We start from the raw sequence: 27,019 nt of genomic DNA, 5'->3' as shown, positions 1-27,019 counted from the left end.
ATCCAAATAGTATCTATTTTCCCACTGAGCTGTAAGACTTACTATATGTATTTGTGTGGTCTGTGTGCATGTATGTGCACACTTTATACTCTGCATTCTGATCCCTTATTGGTTATAAGTAGTATCAATATCTTCTACCTTTCAAAACACAATATTTCTATCTTGTTTAAGGTTGTTTAAAGATTCATTGAAGGTTTTTTGTTTAGTTTTCCGTATTTTGAGATGGTGTCTCAGACTGGCCTGGGACTCACAGCAGTTCTTCTGTCTTTGTTGTTGTTGTTGTTGTTCTTAGAGTCTCACTGTGTAGCCCTGCCTGTTCTGAACTCACTCTGTAAACCAGAAAGGCTGTGAACTCAAAGATTCGCCTGCTTCTGCCTCTCAAAGCTGGGATTAAAGGCATAGGTCACTATACCTAGCAGTATTATCTTGACCTCCAAAATCATTTCCACAGGCATGAGCCACCATACCTAGACTACAATTATGTGTGTATAGATATTAATTGTCCTCTTTATGATCCCATCGCTTTAAGAAATTCTTCCTGGTCATGATATTCCCTGTAAAATTTGCTTATAGAAGTTTTAGGCTTACGTTTTTCATGTTTATGTGGGATGCAGAAAGGAGGCTGTCACTAGCCCAGATGAGACTATCTTGGATCTTGGATTGTGTCTGGTGTGAAGTAGAGATATAATTCTTCTGTTTACAGAATTTCTGGCTCCACCCTTGAGCCCTTTCACGGTGACTAGCAGACAGGTGCCTGTCTCAGCGTGTGTGCATGTGGAGGCTGTGCCAGGGTTAAGTTGTTGAATTGATTTCTTTGTCCAGTTCATGGTAGATTCACTAAGATTTGTTTTATTTGCATGTATGAGTGTATGCATGTGTGTGCAGTACCCACAGAGGTCAGAGTAGGACATCTGATCCCCTAGAGCTGGAGTGGCAGGCACCTAAGTGCTGGGAAGGAACAAAACTTGAACCCCCTGCAAGAGCGGCAAGTTCTCTTATCCACTGAGCCATCTGTCTAGCTCCTATTTAGTTTTGTGCCATTGACACATTATAAAATACCTTTTAGCTTGTAGCCTTACGTATTCTGTTGCTTCATTTTCTTAGTAGTTTACATTGTTTATACAATAGACTGTGAACAGACCATATTAGGGAAACAGACACTAGCTAGAGTTCTCGAGAGGGTTCGCTATAAAGGGAACTAGCTAAAGAGACATTAAAGAAATTTTAAACTAACGGGATATTGGGATAAGAAATGAATAACAAAAGTTAGAATCATTAGATCCACAGAGGAGGGACTTCTGGAGGTGTGATTCTAATAAATTCCAAATTTTTCAGACCATCGAGATGGCTCAGTGGGTAAAGGCTCCTGCCACCAAGCCTGATGACCTGAGTTCGATCCCTGAGACCCACATAGTGGAAGGAGAGAGCTGACTCCTGCAAGTTGTCCTCTGGCCTCTACTTTCATGCCATGACATATATACACTAAATAAAAATGTAATAAAACATTTAAAGAATAAATTCCCATTTTCTTCTGGAACTAAAAGAATATACATTCATATGGGAAAAAAATAATCTCTTAGACCATTTAAAGGAGATTCAGTTTGATGAGGAGGGACAGACTAGTCCTGCCTGGTGTGAGTGTATAATGTCTGAATCTACACCTCTGGGAGGCTGGGACCAGGATTGCTACAAGGCCAGCCTCAGCTACACAGTGAGTTCCAGGGCAGCCCAGGCTAGAGTGAAAGCCTGTCCAAACTGAGTGACGGTGACATGACCAGGGCTTGTGTTCAGTCCCAACAGTGAAAAGCTACACCCCTGTGACTGAGTCTGCAGCAGGGAGGCCCTGCCCGAGCTGTGTCCCACTGACCGGTCGGCTCATGCTCAGGGCCAAGTGTCTGGAGATTTTTCTGAATTGTGGCTTCAGGTAAGAAGTAGAACGCGGCATAGGTAGGTGTAGTCCAGGCACGTGACTGTGGACTGGCTGTCTCAGGAGCAGAGTACTTCCGCGCAGTCACCTTCATCTTTGCGGCATCAGGGACTCTTCAGTTGTGGCACATGCTCATTGAGTTCAAGCTCACATGAGCCCTGATTTTAAACATTAAGGTTATACCCCAGTGTGCTCCACCGCTGCAGAAAGGAGGCAGAAATGAAGGGCACATGTGGAGAACAACCCAGAGAAGGAAAGGCTTCATTAGAGGTGGAAAGCTGGGAGCCCAACCATGCCAGCCAGGAGCCCTTACTTTCCTGTTGGGCTGTGTCATTTTGGGGGGGGTCCTAAGTGGAGGAACAAAGGTATAAATTTGGATTTAGGGCTGTCTTACTAATTCCTCGAGGATGATACTACCTCTCAGAAGTTGGATAGATGGCTGTGGCATTATCTTTTCGTGTTCTTAAATCTACTGTGCTGCACATACAAGGCTCTGGGTGATAAGATTTCTCAGACTTTTAAAATGTAAGTCATTTTCAAAGTAAAGTTTTACATATCTGAAAAAGAAGCTAAGTAAAACAGTATTACTGACAAATCGCTGCAATGCACTAGAACACCTTAAAACAGGCTCAACAATGTAGTAATTACAGTGAGCATCTCTCATCCCTGAACAGCAGCAGACGGGACCACGGCATTTGAAAAAGAGATGGGTCATGACAGACTGCATATACTAAGTAAAATATACCCCGTGTGAGTCAGGAACTATAAAGAATGACAAACTGGGAGAAAATACTGCTTGCTTCATTACATAAGACAAACAGGCAGTAAGTTAAAAATGAAGATGAAAATAATAGGACTGTGAGAGGCTGCACATCACAGAGAGCGGCACATCTGTAATCCCAGCTGAAGCAGAAGATCGCTGAGCACTGGAGGCCACCTGGGATATAGAGTGAGCTCTGGATCAGCCTTGGCCACAGTGACCACCCTCTCACAAACCATGGAGGAAATAAAAAGCAGAAGGCGGGACAGTTCACAGGAAAACACAGGCAAAGGCTCCAGAAGAAACTGCAGAACGCAAGTTAAAGACACTGAAATATCAGCTCCTTCCTTTCTTAGAGTTTCTATTGCTGGATAAACATACCATAAACAACACTGGGAGGAAACACGCTATTTCCTCTTACAGCTCTTGGTCACACTCCCTCAGTGGGGGCGGGGAGGGGGAAGAGGGCTGCTCACTGGCTTGCTCTGCGTCTGTATTGCATCCAGGACCACCAGATCAGCTCAAGGGTGGCTCTGCCCACTTCAGTCAAGATGATGACTCAGAGCTGCCTACAGGCAAATCTGGTAGGGCATTTTTCTCAGTTGAGGTTCCCTCCTCTCAAATGCTTTCGCCTGTGTCAAGTTGTTCATTCTGAACAAAACCATACATTGTACAGCAAGGAAACCACAAACCAAAGAACACTGAAAACCCACTTAACAGAGAAGGCCAAAACAATAATTCAGGCAATGCCAGAAAGTTAATTTAGGTATCCTCAGATAAATTCAAGATGTTTTTCTTCCATAAAGTAAACCCAAGGTGGCATGAAAAAGAACTGAGAACTCTTGGAGTGACAAACGGCCACCATGTTAACAGCAGCAGCAGCAACTTCAGTTCCGTGGAATAAAGACCTAAGGGATGAAGTATGTGGATACATGCACCTGCACTACTAACACTAGAAGCAGAACTGTACATGTAGTAATACCGAAATTGAGGACCAGCAGCCAGTAATGGGAAAGCTAAAAATATACAAGGAAGGTCATGTGAACACCAAGTACACCCCAACACTACAACATCAATATTTACTGATGCTCGTCGCTCACTCAACCCAGCTGGGCTTGAGAAGGAAGTTCTGTCTTCTGCAAAAATTGTGGGTGGGTGTGTAGTGCCATAATTGGCATACTAATACAGCATACTCAGGAAGACACAAGATGAGGTGCATCATTTATGAGCACAATCTAGCAGGAAAAAATACTGGGAGGAAAGATGTTGACTTTGTAGCTGCTCATACCAAGAAATCAGTGCACTTGTGCAGAGCTAAGCCAAGCCACTGCCATGTCCCTGAGCTTGGATTCTCAGAACTCATACAGAGCCTGGTAAAACAGCCACAACAGTAACCCCGGTCCCACATAGGTCCCACATAGCTAACACTTGCAGCAAAGATTCCTGGGAGCTTGCAGATTAGCTACAAACAAGAAACCCATCCCAAGCAAAGTGGAAGGTGACCAAGCCAAGGTTATGATCTACACACACACACACACACACACACACACACACACACACACACACACACTGGTCCCTGCACTTACACATGCCTATGTATAAACACACACATCATACAGATACACATTTTTCAAACATTCGTTTTTGAGTGTTTTGTCTATGTATTTGTATATGACTGCTGTATGCCTGGTTCCTGCAGAGGTTAGAAGCAGGTGCTGGACCTCTTGGGACTGGGATAGTGTGACCTTCCATGATGGTGCTGGAAACCAAATCCAGGTCCTCTGCAAGAGCAGCCAGTGCTCTTCTGCTGACACATTGCTCCAGCCCTGAAACAAAGATTAAAACGGCAATTGAAGGGGCATCACTGAGAAGTAGAAGACAGTGGGACAGAGGAAGTGGTCTGGATTCGGTGTCTACGTAAACCACCAGTTAGAAGCATGAGAGAGCTCTTACAATCCCTCTCTCTGCCTTGTCACCCTTCAGCGATGAAAACAAATGACTAGACAGAATGAACTATGGGTGTGGGGAAGCCAGCCTGGACTGCTGAGAATCAAAACTAGGGGCATGTTGCATTGGTTAAAAGTGGATTTTGAATTATCAGATACCTTGGTTGTGAAATAGGTTCATAAACCCCCCCCCATTCTTAGTTTTTATCTGTACTAGGACAGATATTTTAAGAATATCTTTAAGGATAACTACATCCCCACACACACACACACTATTTTTTGCCAGCAGTTCTCCAGTTTTGATCAGGTATTAAGTATTCAAATACTCATAGCAGAGCTTGCCCCTTTTGTAAGCCCAGAAGGTGAGATTTGATTTATGCAAGCTTCCTGGTGGTGACTCACTTAAAAGTATGCCTGGGGTAATGGGCCCTGAGAGGTGAGGAAGGGTCTGGCACAGGACTTGAAGAAACGAGTGTGCTCTTCTCCTGGCAGGCCTTGAATGTCTTGTGTGGAGCAGCTGGGACCATACTGCCTTCCTGGGGGAATCAGACCACAGGGTTGCCACATTTTAATGACTGGAAAAGGGAACCATTTGAGGAAGTTTACTCATGACAGTTACTTGTAGACTACTTTTCCTTACTGTTTAAGGCTGTTCAGTTGAGCTGGGCAGTGGTGGTGCACACCTTTAGTCCCAGCGTGCAGGAGGCAGAGGCAGATGGATCTCTGTGAGTTCAAGGTCAGCCTGGTCTATAGAGCAAGTTCCAGGACAGATTCTAAAGCCACAGAGAAACCCTGTCTTGAAAAACAAAACAAAAAGAGAGAGAGAGAGAGAAACGAAAAAAGAAAGAAAAAATAGATTGGATTTTGTCATAGCTGTGTATACTTTCTAACAGACCCAAAAAGGGTTTGGCCTAATTAATTCAGGCTAGAATTCTAAATTCTAGTGGAAACATACTTTTCCTTGTTTTTTTTTTTAAACCTTTATTGATTCTTTGTGGATTTCACATCATGTGTTCTGATTCCCACTCATCTGCCCATCCCCTCACAGCTGCTCACTGCCCTTCCAAACTCCTCCAAAACAAAACCAAATTTAAAAGAAAAAACAGAGAGAGAATCTTGTGTGCAGGCTGCAATGTGGCCCGTTGAGTCTTTAGTCCTTTCATCTTTACTTCCAAGTGTTCATTGCCTCAAGTCATTGGTGTGGCTCAAGGCCTCTGGCCTCTGCTACACCTCCGATTTTGGGCTCCTCTTGGGCGTCCTGTTGTCATGTGTCATGGAGATCCTGCTGTTTTGGATCTGAAGGTTCGTCTTCTCATGCTCCAGCTCCATGGATGAGGTGGATGTTGGGGTGGGCCACCTCATAGCCCTGGTTATGGACCTGGGTGGTAGCTGGGCTGGTCAGCCTGCTATTTTCCCTCATCATCGCTACCTGGATGAGCTCTCCACCATCGGCCTGACTAGCTCACCCAGTGCAGCAAGGAGCAGAGCCTGTTCTCCTGCTCTCTGACCCCTGGGGTCCAGCTCACCTGCGTCCACACCTCCAGGCAAGGTGCAGGGCTTTCTCTCCCTATTTCTGCAGAGGGCTCACGGGTGGGGGTGGGGGGTCTTGTCTCCTGCTCCTGCATTCTCAGTGCTGGCTCATGTGTGTGCCACAGGGTCAGAGCTAGTGTGATCCTCAGGTGGGGTGCAGAGCCCACTCTCCTGGGTGCTGCAGCCAGTGAGAGGCCGGGCTAGCTCTTCTCTTGTGACCCCAGGGCCAGCTCTCTCCCGCAGCAGTTAGCAAGGGTGAAGTGGGGGAGGCATCTTTCCCACACCCATGTTACCACATGGCAGACGAGGGGAGGAGCGTGGAGTCTGTTGCTATCGCCTGCCTCTGCCTGCCGAGTGCCGGGACTAAAGATGTGTGCCGTCACTGCCCAGCAACATACCAGTTGTTTTTGTTGTTTGTGTTTTGTTTTGTTTTGTTTTGTTGAGACAGTCTCTCCATGTAGCCCTGGCTGCCCTGGAACTCGCTCTGTAGACCACACTCGCCTCGAACTCACAGAGGTTCCCCTGCCTCTGCCTCCCATGATGACATTAAGAGCATGTATCATCATGCCTGGCTTACTCTTTTCTTTGTGGTGGGTATCTTATGTGGAGACACTTTGACAATCCATATGTTATTCATGACCCCATTTTCTGACAATGGTTGATCCTAACAGCCGTTAGTATGACAGTTGCTAAAAGCTTTTCTCCCGATTCTCTTTTACTATAAAAATTACATTAAATTCATTAATGTCTCTATATCATACAGTTTATTTAATTCAAAGAATTGTAATGTATAAATATCACTATTTCTATGCTTAAATTATTCCAAATTTGAACATCGGGTAGGTGACCCTGTCTTTAGTTGGGTTGGTTTGTTTTGAGCCTTCCAGTCTGTCTGGCACAGGTTGCTTGAGCTCAGCTAGTCCTCATCTTGCTCAGAATCAACTCTCCACAGAACACTGGTCCCTCAGAGTGCAGAGCAGGTTGGAAACTGTCTCTTTCCTAAGCTGGCTTCTCTTGCTGTGGTTCAGCTTCCGAGCCCACACTCGTGGGCTCGAAGAGGAGGTGTGAGTGTGTGGCACTACTTCCTTAAACAAACATGAGCCAGCAACATATACTGACACTTCTAAACCCGGTTCCACACAGAAGGGCTCACTATAACTCTATTTTTAGTCAGCAAGAAATTTGCCTATAATTTTCTGAAATATAGTGATATATTTGCCAAATGCCCTGTAGGGGTTAGGGTTAGTCTTCTCTCCATCAGGCTGACCTGCTGTTCCCTCCAGTGCCGCCCTCATTACAGACCATCATAACCTACTGTCCTTGGATTACCCCTGATGACCCCGACTTATATGAGGCACTGTCATTTGACACAGCAGATTTTGAAGATGAGGCCCCTGGCCTGTTCATTTCACTAGTAAACAGATACTGAGTAAAATTGAAGAATAGCTGTTGATTTAACTTTTATACTGAAATATCAGTATTTTAAAAATGCTACTAGATTTAAAAGTAGATCATAAAATTCTAGAGTTACACAGTATGGTGTTAACATATAGACACACAGAACAACAGCACAACATAAAATGAACTCTCGATTATACACCCAGGTGATTTTTGACAAAGGTGCTAAAGTCGTTCCGTGCAGAAAGACTGACCTTTTCCACAAGCGGTGCTGGGGAGTTGTTGTACCTACATGTTTAAGAATGGCTAGAGGTCATTGACCTAGCGTCGTCACATACAAACTCTCCGCTTTTCACACATTGGCACACACCTGTACTTGGAAAAGAGCACAGGAACACTCAGCGTGAAGCAGGGCTGGTAGGTTAAGTCAGACCCACACAGCGAGATGTTGTCTCAGAAAGCAAAACCAAAAATGAAAACATCTTCTGTAGGAAATACAGCAAAGCTTCACCATACTGGATTTGACAGTAATTTCTTGAATATGACGAGAGGCCCATAATTTAAAAAATAGACAAATCAGCTCCATAAGAACTTAATGTGCATTAAAAGACTCTCTGCTGAATATGACATCGTGTATAACCCCAGAGTCCAGAGAAGCAGAAGGACCACAAGTTCAAAGCCATCCAGGGCCACATAGCAAGAACCTGTTCCAAAACAAAATAAATAGGAGCAAAGGAAAAGGGCAACCAAAGAGTTGGAGAAAATATTTGCCTATCTTATATCTGAAAGTTGTTGAGCCCAGGACAGAAGACACCTGTAAGTTCAACAACTAAATAAAGAGCCATTTAAACACAGGCAGAAGGCTTTCTGTGTTCTGAAAGCTTGTGTCCTCCATCCCCGAAGTCACCAATGGAAGGGAACGTGGGTTATATTTCACAGGTAGACAGTTTTAGTTTTGCGAAAGGTGTTTGTGAATGGACAGCAGTGTTGATCATATGCGATATCAGTGACTAATACCGATTGCATATTTACATATGACTAACATAGGGCTGCAGATGTAGTTCGATCGGTAGAGTACCCAGCATACACGAAGCCCTGAGCTTGGTCTCCAGAGGCAGAGGCAGGGGGATCAGAAGTTCAAAATCACCCTTAGTTACATAGTGTGTCTGAAGCCAACCTGGACTACATGAGATCTGTCTACAAATAACATAAATGGTAAATTTTATTTATCTTACAATAATAGAAAATGGAATGTAAGTAGATAAAGCTTCTTCCAGAAGGCCTGGGCTAGTAAATAAAAATCCCAGGGCCAAGAGTAGGTTACCCTCTGAGTTGTTGGACAGGAAAGCCTATGAGGCCCTCCCAAACAATACAGATCACTGCTGTTGGATGCCCACCAGAACTACATGGAAAGTCCATGGAACACACCATATGCTTTGGCCATAGGGCAAAGAAGTCAAACTGGAACTGAATTGGAAGCTTCTTCCCTACCGGCTAGCCCTAGTAGTGCCAAATGCTGAGGGAGAATTGTCACCAACAGTCAACAGTTGGTCTCAGCTGTAGACCTTGTGGGCAACAACACTGACCACAAGGCCAGATGACCCCACTACTGCAATAGCGGGGTGTTACAGGGTACAAAACTGCTTTCTGGTTGGATTTAACATCTGCTTCATTGGAAGGAGTTTGTCTTAAGGTTTCTGTTGCTGTGACGAAACACCATGACCAAAAAGCAACTTTGGGAAGAAAGGGTTTATTCAGCTTACCCTTCCACACTGCTGTTCATCAATGAAGGAAATCAGGCAAGAACTCACACAGGGCAGGAACCTGGAGGCAGGAGCTGATGCGGAGGCCATGGAGAGGAGCTGCTTACTGGCTTGCTCCTCATGGCTTGTTCATCCTGCTTTCTTGTAGAACCCAGGACCAGCAGCCCAGGGATGGCCCCACCCATGATGGCTGGGCCCTCCCCATCATTCACTAATTAAGAAAATGCCTACAGCCTGATCTTATGGAGGCATTTACTCAATTGAGGTTTCTCCTTTCAGATGACTCTAGCTTGTGTCTGTTGACATGAGACTAGTGAGCACAGAGTTCAATCTGATGCTGTAAACCAAGTCAGATGTTGATGGCTGGAGATGTAATGTGACCTAATGGGGGAAGCTATCCCTGTTGTTTTGCTAAATGGACCAATGTGCCTGTCAAGATGTCTTCTGGATGATTGTGTTTATGCCTATAAACTAGTGTAGCCAGAGCAATTGTTTTTGCCATGGTCAGAAGTGACTGCTGAGACTCATCGCCAGTCAGAACAACGAGAATAAATGACCGGAATGTCCAGCTGCAGGTGAGACACTGTCACCCTCTAAGGCTCAGAAACCAGAGATGGAGCAGAGAGAACGTAAGAACCACAGGAAAGCAGATGGTGGTGCAGATGTTAATTTCCAGGCATGGACATGGATGTTGCTCTCAAACTCACAGCAGCCTTGATTACCTGCCCATGATTGGACTGGTCAAGACTCTGTCACAGGAAGGGGAGGGGCTGTGGGGCCTGTCCCTTTAGAGGATTTATACAAAATTAATGATTGATGGGAGAGACTTTTTGTTCAGTGGTGTGGCTAGCAGGAAGGTGCCCATGTTCCTGTAAACAAACTCTCACAAGGTTCTGTAAATAACATCTCCTCACAAACACATTTACACACAACATGAAAGCATAAGCAGATAGGAGTTAATGGGAGTGGGGGGATAAGGAAGGGTAATGGGAGATAAATAAGATAGAAATATATGCATGTACATATATGAGATTTTATGTATAATTCATGTATGTCCATAAAAGTTTTGCAAATTAAAAATTGGAGGAGCTCATCAGTTAAGAGCACTGGCTGCTTTTCTGGGGAACCCTGGTTCAATCCCAGTATGCACATGGTCGCTCACAACCATTTGTAACTCTAGTTCCGGGGATCTGATGCCCCTTTTGGCTTCCACTGGTATCAGGCACACGTGTACACAGACATGTACAGGCAAAATACTCATAAAAAAATAAAGGAAAACACGTCTAATTAAATACGGAAAAACTAGACCTTACACATGAAACAACAGGCATGAATCTCAAAACCATTGTCCCTTCTACCCCCCCCCACACACACATGAGCCTAAAAGATCTTTAAAAACCGTCTGCCTCTGCCACCCTAGTGCTGGGATTAAAGGCGTGCACCATCAACACCTGCACTATATGTGAGTTTCAGATCCATCTGGGGCTACAGAGAGAAACAAAGCAAGAAGGAAGGTGGCAGGCTGCGTAGGAGACTGAGAGGTAACAGGGCCAAGGGAGGGAATGTCGCCACCGGTAGCACCAGGGCTGTTGACAGTGAGGCCTCACACTGTGTACCTCTTCCCTCTGGACTGAAGCTCCACACTCCATCTAAGAGGGAGGAGGGAAGAGGAAGGAAAGAAGAGGGAGGCTCTAAGATCTAGGGAACTCAGAAAGCTCCAAGACTCCAGAAGTTTCCCAGGATTGTGTAAGTGCACTGCTGCTGGGGGCTGGGGGGTGGGGGAGGTGGGTGTGACTACCATGGAGCGGGCAGCAGGTTGGACAGCTTTTTGTGAGGTGCTGGGGTGAAGCATTGGGTGTCATCCACACTTATGTCAGTAACCCCCAAAACCTCATTGGTTCATCCAGCTGGACAGGCTGTGTCCTGCCTCAGCACCCTCCTGTCTCTCTCTGCTTCCTGGCCACCATAAGGTGAGCAGATCGCCTGGTGTTCTCACTGCCAGGATGCGCTATCCCAGCCTTTCAACAGGAGAGCCAGTGGGCCACTCACCAAAATTCTGAAATTGTGAGCCAAGCTACCCACTGCCCTCTAAGCTTCCTTGTTAATAGTCATTGCTGTGACAACATTTCTTTCTAATGCTGAAAGAGGAAGAAGTGTGGGAAGCCACAGCTCCAAGATGGCGCCTGGCTGGATGCCAGGTAGTCCGAGCTTAGCTGTAAACTAGCCTTATTTGGAAGTGCTTGATGGATCTGGTGTGCTTCCTCCTTCTGTGGCCTATCCGGGATCGCCAGGTGGCATGAGCTGATTGGGCAGTGAGTGCACATTTAAGGGCTTGCTGGGGGCTGGGAGGAACAGAAGAAGATTGTTCAAGGTTCCTGAATAAATGGCTTGAAGAAGAGTCGAGGTCGTGTTTCCTTGCTGGTCGAGGTAGACGTGATGAGTGGTGGCCCATACGGGGATTCTCTCTCCATAGGCTCAGAACTTCCTGCAGTCAGGGTAGTCAACTGGTAAGTCCCAGGTAAGGTGGGACCCAGGTAAGTCCCAGGTAAGTTAAGGACCTCGGTAAAGAGGCAATAAGGTCTCCGGTAGGAGCGATAAAGTTCCGGGATCGGACAAGGTAAAAGTAACCAAAAGTGAAAATATGGGGAATTCGACATCACAACCCATTTATCTCGCTCTTCAGGAGCTGTTGCATTCTGAGAGAATCTGGATACCATACGATATTATATTGTCTTTGTATTGTTTGACTACTGAGGAAACAACTGTTAAAGGAAATGCTGCTGGACTAATTCAATTTATATAGTTTAAAAATGCTTTGACTCCAAAATTTAAGTTCAAGGACAAGTTACTGGGGAAAAGGATTTCTATTTTTGTTTCCACAGAAAATAAAAAGCTGTGGATTCCTTCCAGACTAATGTGGTTTGAGCAAGCCAGACCCCCTGAAATAACTGCTGCTTTTGCAATAGCACAGGTGGAAGCTCTTAATCACCACGTGGTGAAACCATTTTGAAAAGTAATGCCACCTGGATTAGAGGTTGATGGCCTAGAGCCCGGGAGAGGGGTAACTCGACTATTCCCCCCCCCCCCGCAACCCAGGTGGGCTCCTTATTGTAATCAAAACCCAGTTCAACATGGAGCCTCTAATCCTTTTGATCATTGGTTACTCTGTGGCATTAATGGTGGCTGCACTGAACTCTCCCCCATGGCTATGATTAAAGGAGGAATGGTAGTGAAAGACAAAAAAGTAAAGTTAAAGAAAATGAAGGACGGTCTGACCTGGAAAGCTAACCAATATCTGTTCCTTGGAATTTGCTTACTTCCTCTCACAAGGCCCTGAGATAACAAGATACCAAGAATTCACACTGCTCCTCCTTTCCTGTGAGTCAGCAGGTGGTGAATAGGGTCCTTAGGAAACAAAGAGATAGCTGCAACTCCAGTTTGCCCAGACAAGATTAATTAGCACACTCTGAGGCCCTAAGGTCTGTTGATCCTAATAGCAGACCATCTGACCTCAAAGGGTCACGTACTCAATGGACAGAGGGTCCCACCCCCTCCCTAAGCTTGTGGGTTTGCCTTTAAAAACACCTGTATCCGGAGGGGGCTTCTCTGTAGCCTGCAAACGTTTGTGCAAACGTTTCCTGTTCATTAAAGCCTCTTGGGTGTTGCAGCAACTGAACTGGACATTGAGTTCTTGGGGTACTGACCGAAACTGGAAGACTCCTCATTCTGAGGGTCTTACAGTAGGAAATGCCTCCTTTCAGTGGAATACATCAGGTTTGGAAGCACAGTTTGTGACATCTCAAGTATGCTTCTATTCTTTATGTTGGGATGGAGGAAAATTTCCTTTGGCCCTTGTGACCAGAATGCCCAGGTACATTCCCATTCCAGTAGAGAGCCCGAGCACCATGACCCTCTTTTAGACAGAGGAGAGATTTTGGAATCACTACTGCTATCGTGGTTGCCATTACAGCTAGAGCTGCAGAAGCCACCACGGCTGCCATTGCCATGCATTCCACTGTCCAGACTGCAGCTGCCTTAAATAACCTGTCAGCGAATGTAGCCACTGCTTTGGACGTACACTCTTCCCTTAATACTCAATTAAAAGGTGGTATTATTGTCCTGAATCAATGAATTGATCTAGTTCAGGAACAAATTGACACTTTGTGGCAGTTGGCACAAATAGGATATGAATGGAAGATGATGGGGCGATGTGTGATCTCTGTGCCATATCAAAAGTATTCAGTGGCTGCCAATATGTCTAACCAGCTTTCTCAGTATCTTTTAGGCAATTGGTCCAGCGAATTCGATAAGTTAATGCAGGACCTGAGACTTTCCATCGTGCATGTGAATTCCACCTGGGTGGACATCTCGGTTGCAGAGGGACTATCTACATGGGTCACTCAAGCCACGAACCACCTGAAAGAATGGGCGGGAATGGGTGCCCTGGGAGGGGTGCTTATCCTAGTCAGTCTCATTGCCTTATGGTGTATCTGCGGAGAAGTAATGCCATGATTGCACAAGCCTTCGCAGCCCTGGAGGCAGGGCAATCACCTCAGGCTTGGTTAACTGTTAAAAGGTTAAGCAGTCATCACATTCAGGATGTGAGACAAAGTACTGCACTTGAGGCCAGCTTCTAGCGGCTTCATGGAGGGCAAGTCTGATTGCATATGGGTTGGTATCATAATCCCATCTCTGAGAAAAGATACTGGATGGGTGTGGCACCAGCTTGGCTGGTAACTGGGCGAGGGGCCATTACAATGTCCCTTGTTCATCAGAGATCAGACCTCTACCCATGCCTGTTGCGTTTAAAACAAAAAAGGGGGAACTGTGGGACGCCACAGCCCCAAGATGGCGCCTTGGCTGGATGCCAGGTAGTCCAAGCTTAGCTGTAAACAAGCCTTATTTGGAAGTGCTTGATGGATCTGGTGTGCTTCCTCCTTCTGTGGCCTATCCGGGATCGCCAGGTGGCATGAGCTGATTGGGCAGTGAGTGCACATTTAAGGGCTTGCTGGGGCTGGGAGGAGCAGAAGAAGATTGTTCAAGGTTCCTGAATAAATGGCTTGAAGAAGAGTCGAGGTCGTGTTTCCTTGCTGGTCGAGGTAGACGCGATGAAGGAGGAGGAAGAGGAGAAGGAGGAGAATGAAGAAGAAACGAAACAACGGAAAGCTCCCCACTCCATGCTCGGTGCCCTTTCCTGGCCCGAGGGGACTGTAGGCGTGCCCAGTCCACTCAGTTTGTGAGGACTGAGTACCCCTGCATACAAAGCACTTAGTAACAAGACAGAATTGATCTTTCCTGATAGGGCATTAATTTAACCTTTGAGGAAAGAAAAACTATACAGGAGATCACTGGTTTAAGTGCAAGGACATACAGGAAATGAAAAGAAGAACTAAGCTATGTAGCACAAATAATAAAAACCTAGAAACAGGCAATGGTGGTCTACACCTTTAATCCCAGCACTCAGGAGGCAGAGGCAGGCGGATCTCTGATTTCGAGGCCAGCCTTGGTTTGCAAAGCGAGTTCTAGGACAGCCTCCAAAGCTACACAGAGAAACCCTGTCTCAAAAAACCAAAACTAATAATAATAACCCAGGGAGTTAAATATAGGGGTTAAGCTTAAAGATCAGAGAAACAGCAGTCATTTACTAGTTCTTATTTCTACCGAATCCTCACACCAAAGGGTTGTTCCTGTCTCTGCTAATCCTCAAACTGAATGCCATGAGCTCCTGTCTCCTCCTGCCTTATATTCCTCTATCTTCCCAGCCATGTCACTCCTGTATCTACTGAGAGAGAGAGAGGAAGAGATACTAAATATCCAGAGAATCTCAAGTTCTCAAAGTAGCATTTATGGAATCTCAGCTGACTTTTAAAATATAACAAACAAAAATTATATATACCCTTGAGTCTGGAGAGATGGCTCAGTGGTTAAGAGCGCTGGCTGCTCTTCCAGAGGACCCAGGTTCAATTCTCAGCACCCACATGGCAGCTCACCATAGTCTAACTCCAGGATCCAACACCCTCTCACATATATACATACAGGCAAAACACCAATAAAACAAAACAAAACAAAAACCCCTTATATATGGCTATTTATGTGGTATTAAACACCTAACAGTGAGGTATAACCCAAAACATAATTCAGCTTTGGTCAATTTAATAGGAGTCATCTATCAAATTCTAGGAAATTACTAACTAGAGTCACTTATCCAGGGTTAAACCCAATTTTCCAAAAAACACTCAAAATGAGAAGCAAGAAAAACCTAACACAACAATATAGTAATGGAGGTCTTACATTATTCTCAAAGGGGCTCCAAGGTCAGATGCAAATACATGAACCATCCATGCTGCCATGTCCATAGCTCCCAACTACTATTATCCTCCTAGAACAGTTGCTAATTAGTGTGCTGGAAAGATGGCTCAGGGGTTGAGAGGTGTGCTTTTGATTCCCAGAATGTACATTGGTGGCTCACAGCCATCCAGTTCCAAGGGATCATGTGTGGCCTCCACGGACACAAGATATACACACAGGGTGCACAGATACACATGCAAGCAAAACACCCATACATATAAAATTAAATGAATAAAATCAAATTGTTATATTTGTTTCTTCCAGAATTCAACAAACTGTTGTACAATGGTAAATTGGCCCATTATTCCAAGACATTCTAAGGTACCATACCCTACACTGGATAGCACTGTTAGCATTTTGTTTTATGTCTTGATGCTTCCTACAGGATGCCAATCCTTGACCTTCTACTGGAGGCTTCTACATCACCAGAAATCCCTGGCTCTGTAAACTATACACACCACCTCTCCTTAGCATAAACTCCACCGAGGAACACTTCTGGCACACATTTCTGTCCAGCTGGAAATAGACAGAATGGTAACTGCCCCATGACCCAATAAATTGGATCTGAAAAACCTTGAATGTGATTAATGTTATGATAAAAGCAAATGTGAGTTAAAATGTTAGGGTTAAAACAGATGAAAGACACTGAAGGGTCTTACAGCTGATCCCATAGCCTAGCAAATCAGAGAAGAGAAAGGATGAGTCTAACAATAACAAAGCTTTTGCACAAAATTCATTCTTGTTTTAATCAATCTACCTTTGTCTTCATGATAATTATAGTTCTAATTATTTTTTTACAAAGGGGCTAGAGAAGTGGCCTAGCAGTTAACAGCACTTGCCACTCTTCCAGAGGAACCAGGTTCAAATCCTAGCACCCTAAGAGGTAGCTCACAACCTCTATAAGGCCAATTTCAGGGGAATATGATGCCCTCTTCTGGCCTCTGTGGGAACTGCATGCATGTGATGCACACACATACATACATACAAACACTCACACATACAAAATCAAATAAATAGGGGCTAGAGAGATGCACTTAATAGTCAAGAGGATGCACTACTTTACAGAATACCACAGAAGACTAGAGTGCAACTCATGGTACCTACATCAGGTGGCCCAAACCACTGGTAACTCCAAGTCCAGGGAATCCAACTTCACACACACACACACACACACACACACACACACACACACACACACACACACAACTTAAAAATAGTAATTTTAAAAAATGTTATGAAACAACCTAATAGATTTTTTAAATGTTCTATAGAGAAACATGAACAATTTAAGGACTGACTACAATATAAATTACATTGGTAAACTGCCGTGTGCTTACCAAGAAGGAGTCTCTGGGATTAAGGAAGGGCTCCCCCCAGACATGTTTACTTGGATTGCCCTCAAAGGCTCCCTATCCTGGGCAGGCTGAACCACTAACTCCATGGCAGAGAGAAAGGAGAGTAGCTAAGGGTATATTGAGGACATCACATCCTTGAGAACAGCTGGAGGAAAGATCATTTCCAGCAGGTATGGCTAGTGTTTACCTCTTGGTATTAAGTGTCTGCATGAGAACAGGAACCTAGTGTGCCATGGTAAGAACTCTGCTGCCCAGGACTCCAGCATGGAGCCAGTATCTCCCTGCCATCCCTGCTGGATGTTGTAAGTGCCCATTTTGATGGTGTCTTATGTTCTATCTACTGCTTCTATCTGCTACATGATACTTTTCTTTTACTCTTGCTTGCTACGCAATCAATGAACTCACTCACTCAAGGAAGGAAGCATGACTAATGTAGCTCATCCTCCATACAGAACGGGGCAGCATCAGTCTCACAGAGTGCTGACCCGTCCAACTCTGTGGAGTGCTATGAGGGGGCTTTGGTGGAATTCCAGACTGAAGCCACAACATTGGATCTTATTTTTTGGAGAGGTTTTTCTGTTGACTTAGTCTCACTGTAGATTTAACCATATTTTCTGATTCTTCATGATTTAGACAGAAAAGCTTCTATGTTCTTGGAATTTTCTTATTTCATCCAAGTTAGCCAATTTTTTAATATATGTTTTATGCTATTCCCTTTTTAAAAATTCTATTTTGTTGTCGTGTGTGTGTGTGTGTGTGTGTGTGTGTGTGTGTGAGTGTGCGCGCGCATGCGTGCGCAACACCCACGCACAAAAAAGGCAGTGGATTTCCTGGAGCTGGAGTTATGGATGAGTGTGAGCTTCCTGAGGTGGGTGTGAGCTGGCTGGGGTGGGTGTGAGCTGGCTGGGGTGGGTGTGAGCTGGCTGAGGTGGGTGCTGGGAACCACACTCTAGTCCTCTGAAAGGAACAGCTAGTGCTTTCGACATTGGTTGTCTCTCCATCCCCTTCTGCGTTTCTACTGAACTTGCTGTACTATTCTGCCCCACGTGAGTTTTAAAGCAGGCATATTTGGCGAGGCTCTGGAGAACCATCCTTGAGTGACCGCAGCCTCACTGAGTTTAGTCCCAAGCATTTAAAATAGGTCATTGGGCATGAGAGGGAGGGAGAGGGAACTGGGATCAATATGTAAAATAAGAAAATAATAATAATAAAGAAAATGAAAAGAAACCAAATTTGAATAGCTTCCTATTTTGCATAAATCTACGTTTATGATCTCCAAGTGCACCTCACTCCAGCACTCAGGCCTGCAAACAGCCCATCCCCCTTCACACTGAGGGGTAGTGTTCACACAGTGGACACACAGAGCCCCAGCATTAGGAACACTGTTTGGGGTTTGCATAAGAATACATCTTTATAACCATTAGGAGATCCAAACAAGTCATTTCCCTCTCCTCAAAAGCATCTTTTATGTGTAGAAGATGAGGCTGACTCCAGGTCTCACAACCACAGAGCAGCAAGTGTGCTATGAGCTATGTGCCTTCATGTGGGGGCCTTGACTGGGAGAGTCTACCAGGGATTGTCCCCACTCTGCCAGGGGTGGCACCAGTGTCCTCAGATTGTGCAAAATTGTTCCCTGACACACTGTCCAAAGATGAAGAGGTTAAGCCCCCACTTTCTGATGGACACATTGCTGCTCTAGTCTAGCCAAAGACTTCTTCTGTGACATGAAGGTATCTCCTCCAAAGTTCGCCTGTGACACAGTGTCCCCAGTGTGGCAGTGCTAAGGCTTCTGGATGGGTTTGATGGAGTCTGCGTGGACTCAGCTATCATGAACAAGGGCTTGTGGAAGAGCATGCTCTGCCACTTCCTCAGGGAGTATAATGCTGCCCAGAAGAAAGAAGTCCGCCTCAGGCTTCCGTCCTCCTCAGATGTGAGGAATACATTTCTGTTTACTTCGTGTTCTCCATGTGTGATCTCACCTCAACCTCTTTAGTTGGCTGCAGCTGCAACATTCCTTTTTGTTTTGAACAGGGTTTTGATACATGGTATTTTAAACATAATCTTCCGGCCTTATTCCCTATCACCCCAATTGCTGGATTAGAACTGCAGGCCTATGTCACCATGCCCAGTATTGTTACACCCTTTCTCAAATTGCTTTCATCTAGGAAAATCCAACTCTACCCTTGCCCTCGCTCCCACAGGCATCATTCATGCCTACCTGGTTAGGTCAGGCCGGCATTCATCATCTGACTCAGTGTCTTGTTGTATTCCTGCTTCATTGAGCTGTGGCCTTCACAGCACCTGGCTGTGAGACTAGGAGGCCTGCACAGTAAGGTGAAGAGCGCAGGCCATTCCTCTGAGAAAAGTCCTTAGGAGAACACAGGGATATAGAGGGGCATTTTTATAGGAAGGTGGGTCGGTTGATCACATCTGTGAAAAGATCAATAAATAAGGTTTGAGTTGGAGATTAAAGCTGGAACCTGGAAATTTCTGATCTAAAAAAGACAGTGCCAAGTGGCCTCCCTGCCACACCTTGGAGAACAGCCACAATCCTCAGCCCACAGAGAAGTTAGTGGCCTTCCTGCCTTCAGATCATGTCTCTGTCTCAACAGTTCCATGGTTTTGTGATGTCACTGAAGAGAGAAGAATGGAGAGCTGGGTCCGTCTCCGGCTGCTCCAAGTCCTCTCGCCTTTGGGTTTTGGCAATTTTGGGGTGAGGGGAGTTGAGCTGAGTGATCAGCGTGTCCCAGCTCAGTCTCCCCTCTGGCCATCACAGCCCCTTACCGCCTTTATGAAGAGAAATTAGGCAACGTGAGTCCCTTCCACCAAAACCACCCAGGCATCCTCTGTGAGGCTCACCAGAGTGGTAGGACAGCAGTGGAAACAGTCTTTTATTCTTCTGTTTTCAGAAAACATAAAGAACAAGGAATCTGCATTCAAACGGGGCTAGGAAAGAATGTTTGGACAAAATGAGGTTGAGAAAATGGACGAGACTGCGAAATCAAGCCCTGTGGTCTTTGAGACCACAACCATCACCTTCTTCATCATCCTCCTCATCTGCTTCATTTGTATCCTCCTCCTATTGGCAGTTTTTTTCTATAAATGGTACACGCCCTGTTAATGGCCTGAGGCCAGGCTTCACGTTATGGTAGCAAGTGTACCTAGAAATAATAGGAAATCATTGTAAATAGAACGAGGAAAGACAAGCTGGTCACACCTGTAACCCCAGAATTTGGGAGGTGGAAGCAGGAGGGTTAGAACTTCAAGGGTGTTCTTTATTACACCTTCTTCAAGATCACCCAGTCTCAAAACCCCAAATAAGATAGAATAAGCAATGTAGCAACTAGCTACTCTTCCCATTTCCAGGCTTTAGAAGTGCCTGTTCCCTGTTTAGAAGTAAAAGTCCCGTCCCACACCTTAGAATCGTCTTTTCTGAAGTTTTACTTGTTTTTAGTTTCAGAGGCAATACCGCTGACGAGCCAGCGAAGCCCCTTTGTCCCGATGAAAATGAAGGTGAAGATTGTTTATCTGCCAATGCAGAGATGAACAAACCCGAAGGCCAAGAAAAGTGAGTCTAGGGAAAGGGCTTGCTGAGGAGGCATGACAACCTGAGTTTGGCTCCCCAGCACCCACACAAAAAGCAGCACATGGCAGTAACACCTGTACCCCCAGCTGGGGAGCAGAGACAGGCAGAACCCAGTCAATCCAGATGATCTGTGAACTTCAGGTTCATCAAATGTCTAAAACAAAACAAAACACAAAAACCCACAAAACAAAACAAAACCCCAAACCACGGTGAAGAAGTGACATCCAGATGACAAATAACAACCTCTGACCTTTATACACACATGCACACACATAAATGCACACACACACACACACACATACATCAAAATAAAGTGTGGCTGTGCTAGCCATTTTTATATGTGGTAATGTTGAATAGGGTGCATGAATTTTTAAAAACTGTTGCTGGTTTCCCCAGGGTCCTACTACACATCGTAAACATGGACATGCCAGTGAGACCTGGCATTCTTGTCCAAAGACAGAGTAAGGACGTGACGGCCCTACCCTCAGGACACAACATCAAGGCAGAAGAGGGGGACAAACACAAACACACATTAGAGCCTCTGGATGAGGCTCTACATGAGGTGATGTATGTTCTGCTCTCAGGGACTGTTTAGGTTTGATGAAGAGAGTTACCCATGCAGGGATAATAGTTAGATATGGTATTGTCAAGCTACAGACTTTTAGTTTTCATTTTTCAGTCTTACATTCCTGTTTTTCTTAATATTTTCCCATCATTTTGTTTTTCTTATACTCCTGGGATCTTAGAGCTATACAAGTCCCTGTATGTCATCCTGGATCTAAACTTCATGTCACATGAAAAACTGGGGTGTGTGTCTACTGTCCTCTGCTGCTGAGCCCAGGGCTAGCCCTGTGCCCTTGCTGCAGTCTTGGAATCTTTGACATCTACTCACAAAAACTTCCAGAATGTTCCTGAGCATTCACACACCTCCATACCCATTCCAAGACAGAATGCTGGCCCCTATTGCTCTCAGCCCTGATGGCATCAGTGCAGGGTTTTCTACCCATAGTGATCTGGCAACTACAAAGCTATCACGGCTGCCTAGACCATCTGAAAATACCTTCTCCATTCTTGTTCACAATGTGCAGTTGACAATGCTTCACAACCTGGACTTCTTGTCTCCATAGGTCAGTCATTCATTCAGTCTGTCCTGTCTTCATTGCAGGATGAGCATGCTGACAGCATACCCGTACATGGTCACAGAAGTTCTTCAGTCATTGAAAGCCAAAAAAGACCTTTAAAAGGAGTGACGTTTTCTAAGGAAGTCATCGTTGTGGATCTCGGAAACGCATACCCTACACCTAGAAGCTATGCTCGAGAACATAAAGAGAGAAAGTGAAGAAAAGGCTGCCAGTGAGAGAGATGAAGCCTTTGACCAGCATGGGTGACTGCGAATAAGGGGTCATGTCAGAGAGGCAGCACCATGAGAAAGCAGCAGATACAGAGGGTATTTTACCTTTGTCAAAAAGAAGTGAGCTGTGCAAAATTCTGCACGCAAAATACTGAGCTCAAATATAGTTTTTAAAAAACAAATCTGAGTTTGGCAAGTTGACTATAATAAATGGCCTTAAACGTCTGTCTAATACAGCACTGAGTATCACATTTGTGTATGTGTGGGGGGTAATTAGGAGGCCAACTTTGGATGCTTTGATCACAGGCATGCATGATTGGATATAACTGCAGTTGTCATCACTGGAACCCCAATGACTAGGTCTGGGTCCTTTGTGCATTGAATACAATCCAGAACTTTTCTTATACTTACCATTGCATTATAAGATTGGCTCAAAAAAAAAAAAAATAAACCAACAAAACATACCACTAAAACTTAGAATAAGCCATTCTTGTCAGGTGTTGGTGGCCTTTAGTCCCAGATCTTGGGAGACAGAAGAGGCAGGTGGATCTCTGTCGGTTTAAGGACAGCCTGGTCTACAGAGAGAGTTTCAGGATAGACAGACTCTAAAGCAATACAGAGAAATCCTGTCTCAAAAATAAATAAATAAATAAATAAATAAAAGAAGAAGGAGGAGGAGGAAGGCAAGGAAAAAGAATAAGCCATTCTTGATTTCTATCATTTAAAATTGTCAGATGTGGCACTCTGATACTCACATGTAATATCGGCTACTTGGGAGGCCACCATCAGGAAATTGAGTCTAAGAGTATAAGACCAGCCTGTACAACACAGCAAGACTCCGTCGCTAATAAATGGCAATGTGGAATATGACAGTACAGACCAGAATAGAACTACAATAAATGTGAGCAAGATATACGAGGGCGTAACAGACAAACACCAGAGCGCAGCACTGGCTCCGGGCTTCACACATCCCTAAGCCTGTGATAAATAAATGATGAGCGAATGAGGGCTGCAGAAGTCAGAGGGTGGGGCCAGCCTGAGCAGGGCCTGAACAGCATTCAATGCAAAGAGAACATAAAAGACAACCTAAGCATGTCTGTGTGGAACATGTGCCCCTTAGAGTTCAGAGCCTCCATCGGGGAGCTGAGGGGACCTGGGACCTGGGATGTACTGAGCAGCCAGGTGGCTGTCAGAGCTCCAAGTGCACTAGAAGCACCATAGGAGGACCAGTTAAAGGGTCTGGGCTGGGAGGAGGAGTGTGTAGAAATATTCAAAGTCTCAGTTCTCAACAAACATTTTAATATTCTGTCTAAATCTGACATTACAATTTTGAGTTTTATTATGGTAAAACACTTATGAGTACCTTATTACTCAGTGGTGGTAAATTCATTACATTGTTGTACAGTCATCACCATCCATTCAGGGAAATCTTCTGATAAAACTGAAACACTGCATGCCAGTATTAGCTCCCGGTCCCTCCTCCCCAGTCCCCGTGAATCTATTTCACACACCTCACACAAGTACAATGCATGTGTGTCTCCTGTGATTGGCTTACGTTGTTCAGCACAGTGTCCTCAGTTGATTTAGGTGTCGCCACCTTCCCTGTGAAGCTGAACAACATTGTGTTTGTGTATACACCATACTAAGCTCAACCTCCCTCCTTCTGTTGATGGACAGTGGTGCTAGATCATCCTTCCTCCCTCCATTGATGTGGTGTTGCTTTCATCTTTGGACTATTGTAGTAATGCTGTTATGAATATTTACCATTTAAGAAAAGTTCAGACTTACTTATATTGGTGTGTATTCCAGTATAAGTTTGTAGTTTCAATGCCTGTATCCATCTCTGCATTTATGGAACCAAGTTACTTCATCCTAAACTGATAAGAACAGAAGTGAAATTATTAAGTAGATGGTGTGTCTGTGTCAGAGCATTCCTGTGTGAGTCAAGGTTTGGTAAAAGGTACGTCAGTAGCTGTTATGGTCCAGGCTGGCAGGGCTGTAACACGAACAGCAATTTGGTCAACAGCATATGGCACTTACTGTTAATTTAAATTTCATTGGTTTTGTGCTGCTATTTGCATTTTACTTGGTTTTGTTTTTATTTTGGAGTAAAATTGTCAGTACCTAGGCTTACATTTCTATACATTTAGGTAAAACAGTGATAAACAGTTAAAAGCAGTAGGGGGGACAGGAATCCATGAACACCATCTTGCATGGATATGGTATTGAAGAGCAATGGAGATTGCGCTAGTGACAGTCCCAGTGAGGAGGGTACAGAGGAGGGTATTGGGAGGTGAAGTGTAAAGTGTTGGAACCTTAGAGGCGTGATTAGTGGTAAAAAAAAAAAAAAAAAAAAAAAAAAGTAGATTTCAGTTCTGTTGAATTTATGTTGACAAGAGGTTCAACTAAAGCTGCCAAGTGATTTCTGGATGTGGTGGCTGGTGTGCCTGTAACCCTAGCACTTGAAAGGCTGAGGCAGGAGTGTGAATTTGAGGCCAGCCTGAGCTATATAATGAGACACTATCTCAAATAAACATAAAAATATACTGATGCCCATTGACAAACAAACAAACAAATAAAAAACAATAAAAACCCACTGGGTGTGGTACAGCACTGTGGGGAGGTGGGGAGGCACTGGACCAGTAACTCAGAGCTCTAGCCCGATGCACAGGCTGAAGAGAGCGAGACTCTGCGACCGGCATGGAGCCCTGAGCATCTCAGAGCCCACCTCCAGGGACACACCTGCTGTTGGTTGTTTTTACTATTTGACTCTTTATTCTTTGGGTTTTGGGGGGGGGCTTTTGAGTGGGTCTTGGTAGATGATTAGGAGTTTGACCATTGGAGAAACAGTCGTGAAGGCATTGTTTGGAAGATGTGTATAGTCAGAGCAGACTCCGTGTTTGTGGGCTCCTAACACTGAACTGCTACAAGTGTGACTATATTATTATATCCCTATACATAGAAGCCTTTCTCATGCCTCCCCCAGACTCTGCCTAGATGGGGTCATCAGGCCAGATGACCCTACCCCTTCTCTGTGTTCAGGGTGGTTTGCCACACTGTCCAGATTGTACCCAGATCCTACTCCCTGCTGGGTGAGTATGTTTGCCATATTCTTTGAGGGCCTGCCACCCAAACAAATCACACACAGAGGCTTACTCTTAATTATAAATGCCCGGTCTTGGCTTATTTATAGCCATCATTTCTTAATTTAAATTAACCCATCTACCTTGTGCTTCTGGGCTTTTTTTCTATTACTTTGGTATATTGATGGTGGATGTCCTCCTGTATATATGTTTCTCTCATTGGTTGATGAATAAAACACTGTTTGGCCAATGGAGGCAGGAAGATAGGAGGGACTAGAAGCCAAGGAGAATTCTGGGAAAGGTAGGCAGGAGACGAGAACATGTAGCTGGCCAAAGGAGTAACAGGTCCTGGCATTCCCCCAGTAAGCCAAGACCATGTGGAAATACACAGATTAATAGAAATGGGTTAATAATTAAGACAGAGCTCGCCAGTAAGAAGCCCTAGCCATCAGCCAGCAGTTATTAATAATACAGCATCTTTGTGCTTTGGGGCTGAGAACCGCAGAGGGAGTGTCAGGACAAGTAACCACCAGCAGCGTATATACTCTCACTCTTATTCTGTGGCGGACAGGTGGCTGGCCCCCAGTGTCTTCCTCTCCTTGTTCTTGGATCCCCTTCCTTTCTCCCAGTTTCCCTTCTATTTCTCCTCTCTGCCCGCCAGCCCCACCTGTCCTTTCTCCTGCCTAGCTAGTGGCCATTCAGCTCTTTATTAGACCATCAGGCGTTTTAGACAGGCAAAGTAACACAGCTTCACAGAGTTAAACAAATGCAACATAAACATCTTTGCATCATTAAAACAAATGTTCCACAGCATAAACAAATGTAACACATCTTAAAATAATAGTCCACAGCATTTCCCCCTATTTGTCTAAATAAAAATGAAAAATAAATTAACTTTGATGTAGTAAAACTATACACAACAAAAACAATTATCTAGTAAGGATTATATTTACAATATTAAATCCATTTGTATTTAGCAAATTCAGAGACAGCACTCGGCCATCCATTCTATCTTACTGACTCCAGAGTTTTATACTTTGCTTTCTGTTCAGGTGGAGCTCTGTCTGGGGACACACCCCTCACTCTAAACCCTATTCAGTCCCAGGAAGCCTGTGAAATGGCAGCTCCTCCCCTAGAGATGCAATGATTAGCAAGAAATTGGCACCATTGAAAGTGAAACCTTTGTGTTACTGGGATAATTGATACTGCTTAGCAAGAGTTAAGAATTGGCAGTGGTTAAGAAGAGACTAGCATGCCCATCAACCCCAGTGCTGCAAGTATGGCAGACAAGCACTCTCCCATGATCCACACCCTTTTCCTCTAGACCTGTGCACATTAAAAAAAAAAAAAAAATGTTGGATTTGAACTGGAGAGATGGCTCAGTGGTTAAGAGCACTGGCTACTCTTCCAGAGAACCCTGGTTCAATTTCCAGCAACTGCATGGTGGCTCACAACCATCTATAACTCCAGTTCCAGGGGATCTGACCCCCTCACACAGACATATATGCAAGCAATACACCAATCACCAATGAATTATCTATATCTGTCTATATCTATGCCAGGTGGTAATGGCATACACCTTTAATCCCAGCATGTGGTGTAAGGATTTGGGCAGTATGCTGTGTTATGATAAAGCTCGGGAACCTTGGCAGATTACACGGCAGGTGAGGGTGGCCATACTTCCATGAATTAGGATTTGTATCGAGACCTCGGTCTCTCGCCTTTTTTGGCCTGGTGAAAAACGTCAGTACTGGGTGACAGAGCATCTCTCAAGCTCTGGGAGCCCTAGCCCCTGATTTTGTGCTCTACAGACCACAGAATCAGCTGGTGCCCCTCGTATCCGATCCTCCCTTAGTCTCTGGGACGCTGGAGATTATAGGCTTTGGGTCATCTCTACCTCACTCATGGAAACTGAGCCCCCCACATCAAACCATGTGCCCACTTATTGGCACCCTACATTCTGCCAGTGACC

General features: G+C 44.8%; 2 protein-coding genes across 2 annotated transcripts in view; both read left to right on the top strand.

Annotated features, from left to right (window-relative positions):
- Sanbr (SANT and BTB domain regulator of CSR) overlaps positions 1-1,518 on the top strand; it is a 50,586-nt gene extending 49,068 nt beyond the window's left edge. The window contains exon 24 of the mRNA XM_051200670.1: positions 1,336-1,518. Coding sequence (XP_051056627.1) covers positions 1,336-1,360 — 25 coding nt within the window. The 3' untranslated portion in view covers positions 1,361-1,518. The remainder of the gene's footprint in view (positions 1-1,335) is intronic.
- Positions 1,519-19,662: 18,144 nt separating this feature from the next.
- Positions 19,663-21,953, top strand: CUNH2orf74 (chromosome unknown C2orf74 homolog). The gene is made up of 5 exons (XM_051200578.1): positions 19,663-19,838; positions 19,937-20,132; positions 20,482-20,595; positions 21,010-21,175; positions 21,779-21,953. Exons 2-5 carry the CDS (start codon positions 19,984-19,986, stop codon positions 21,950-21,952), a joined length of 603 nt encoding a protein of 200 aa, XP_051056535.1. The 5' UTR covers positions 19,663-19,838; positions 19,937-19,983; the 3' UTR covers position 21,953.
- The last annotated feature ends 5,066 nt before the right edge of the window (positions 21,954-27,019 follow it).

This window comes from Phodopus roborovskii, unplaced genomic scaffold (genome assembly GCF_943737965.1).
Source record: "Phodopus roborovskii unplaced genomic scaffold, PHOROB, whole genome shotgun sequence".
In the NCBI taxonomy this organism is placed as follows: domain Eukaryota; kingdom Metazoa; phylum Chordata; class Mammalia; order Rodentia; family Cricetidae; genus Phodopus; species Phodopus roborovskii.
Note: the sequence above shows the minus strand (reverse complement) of the source record. Positions and strands in the feature narration are given on the sequence as shown.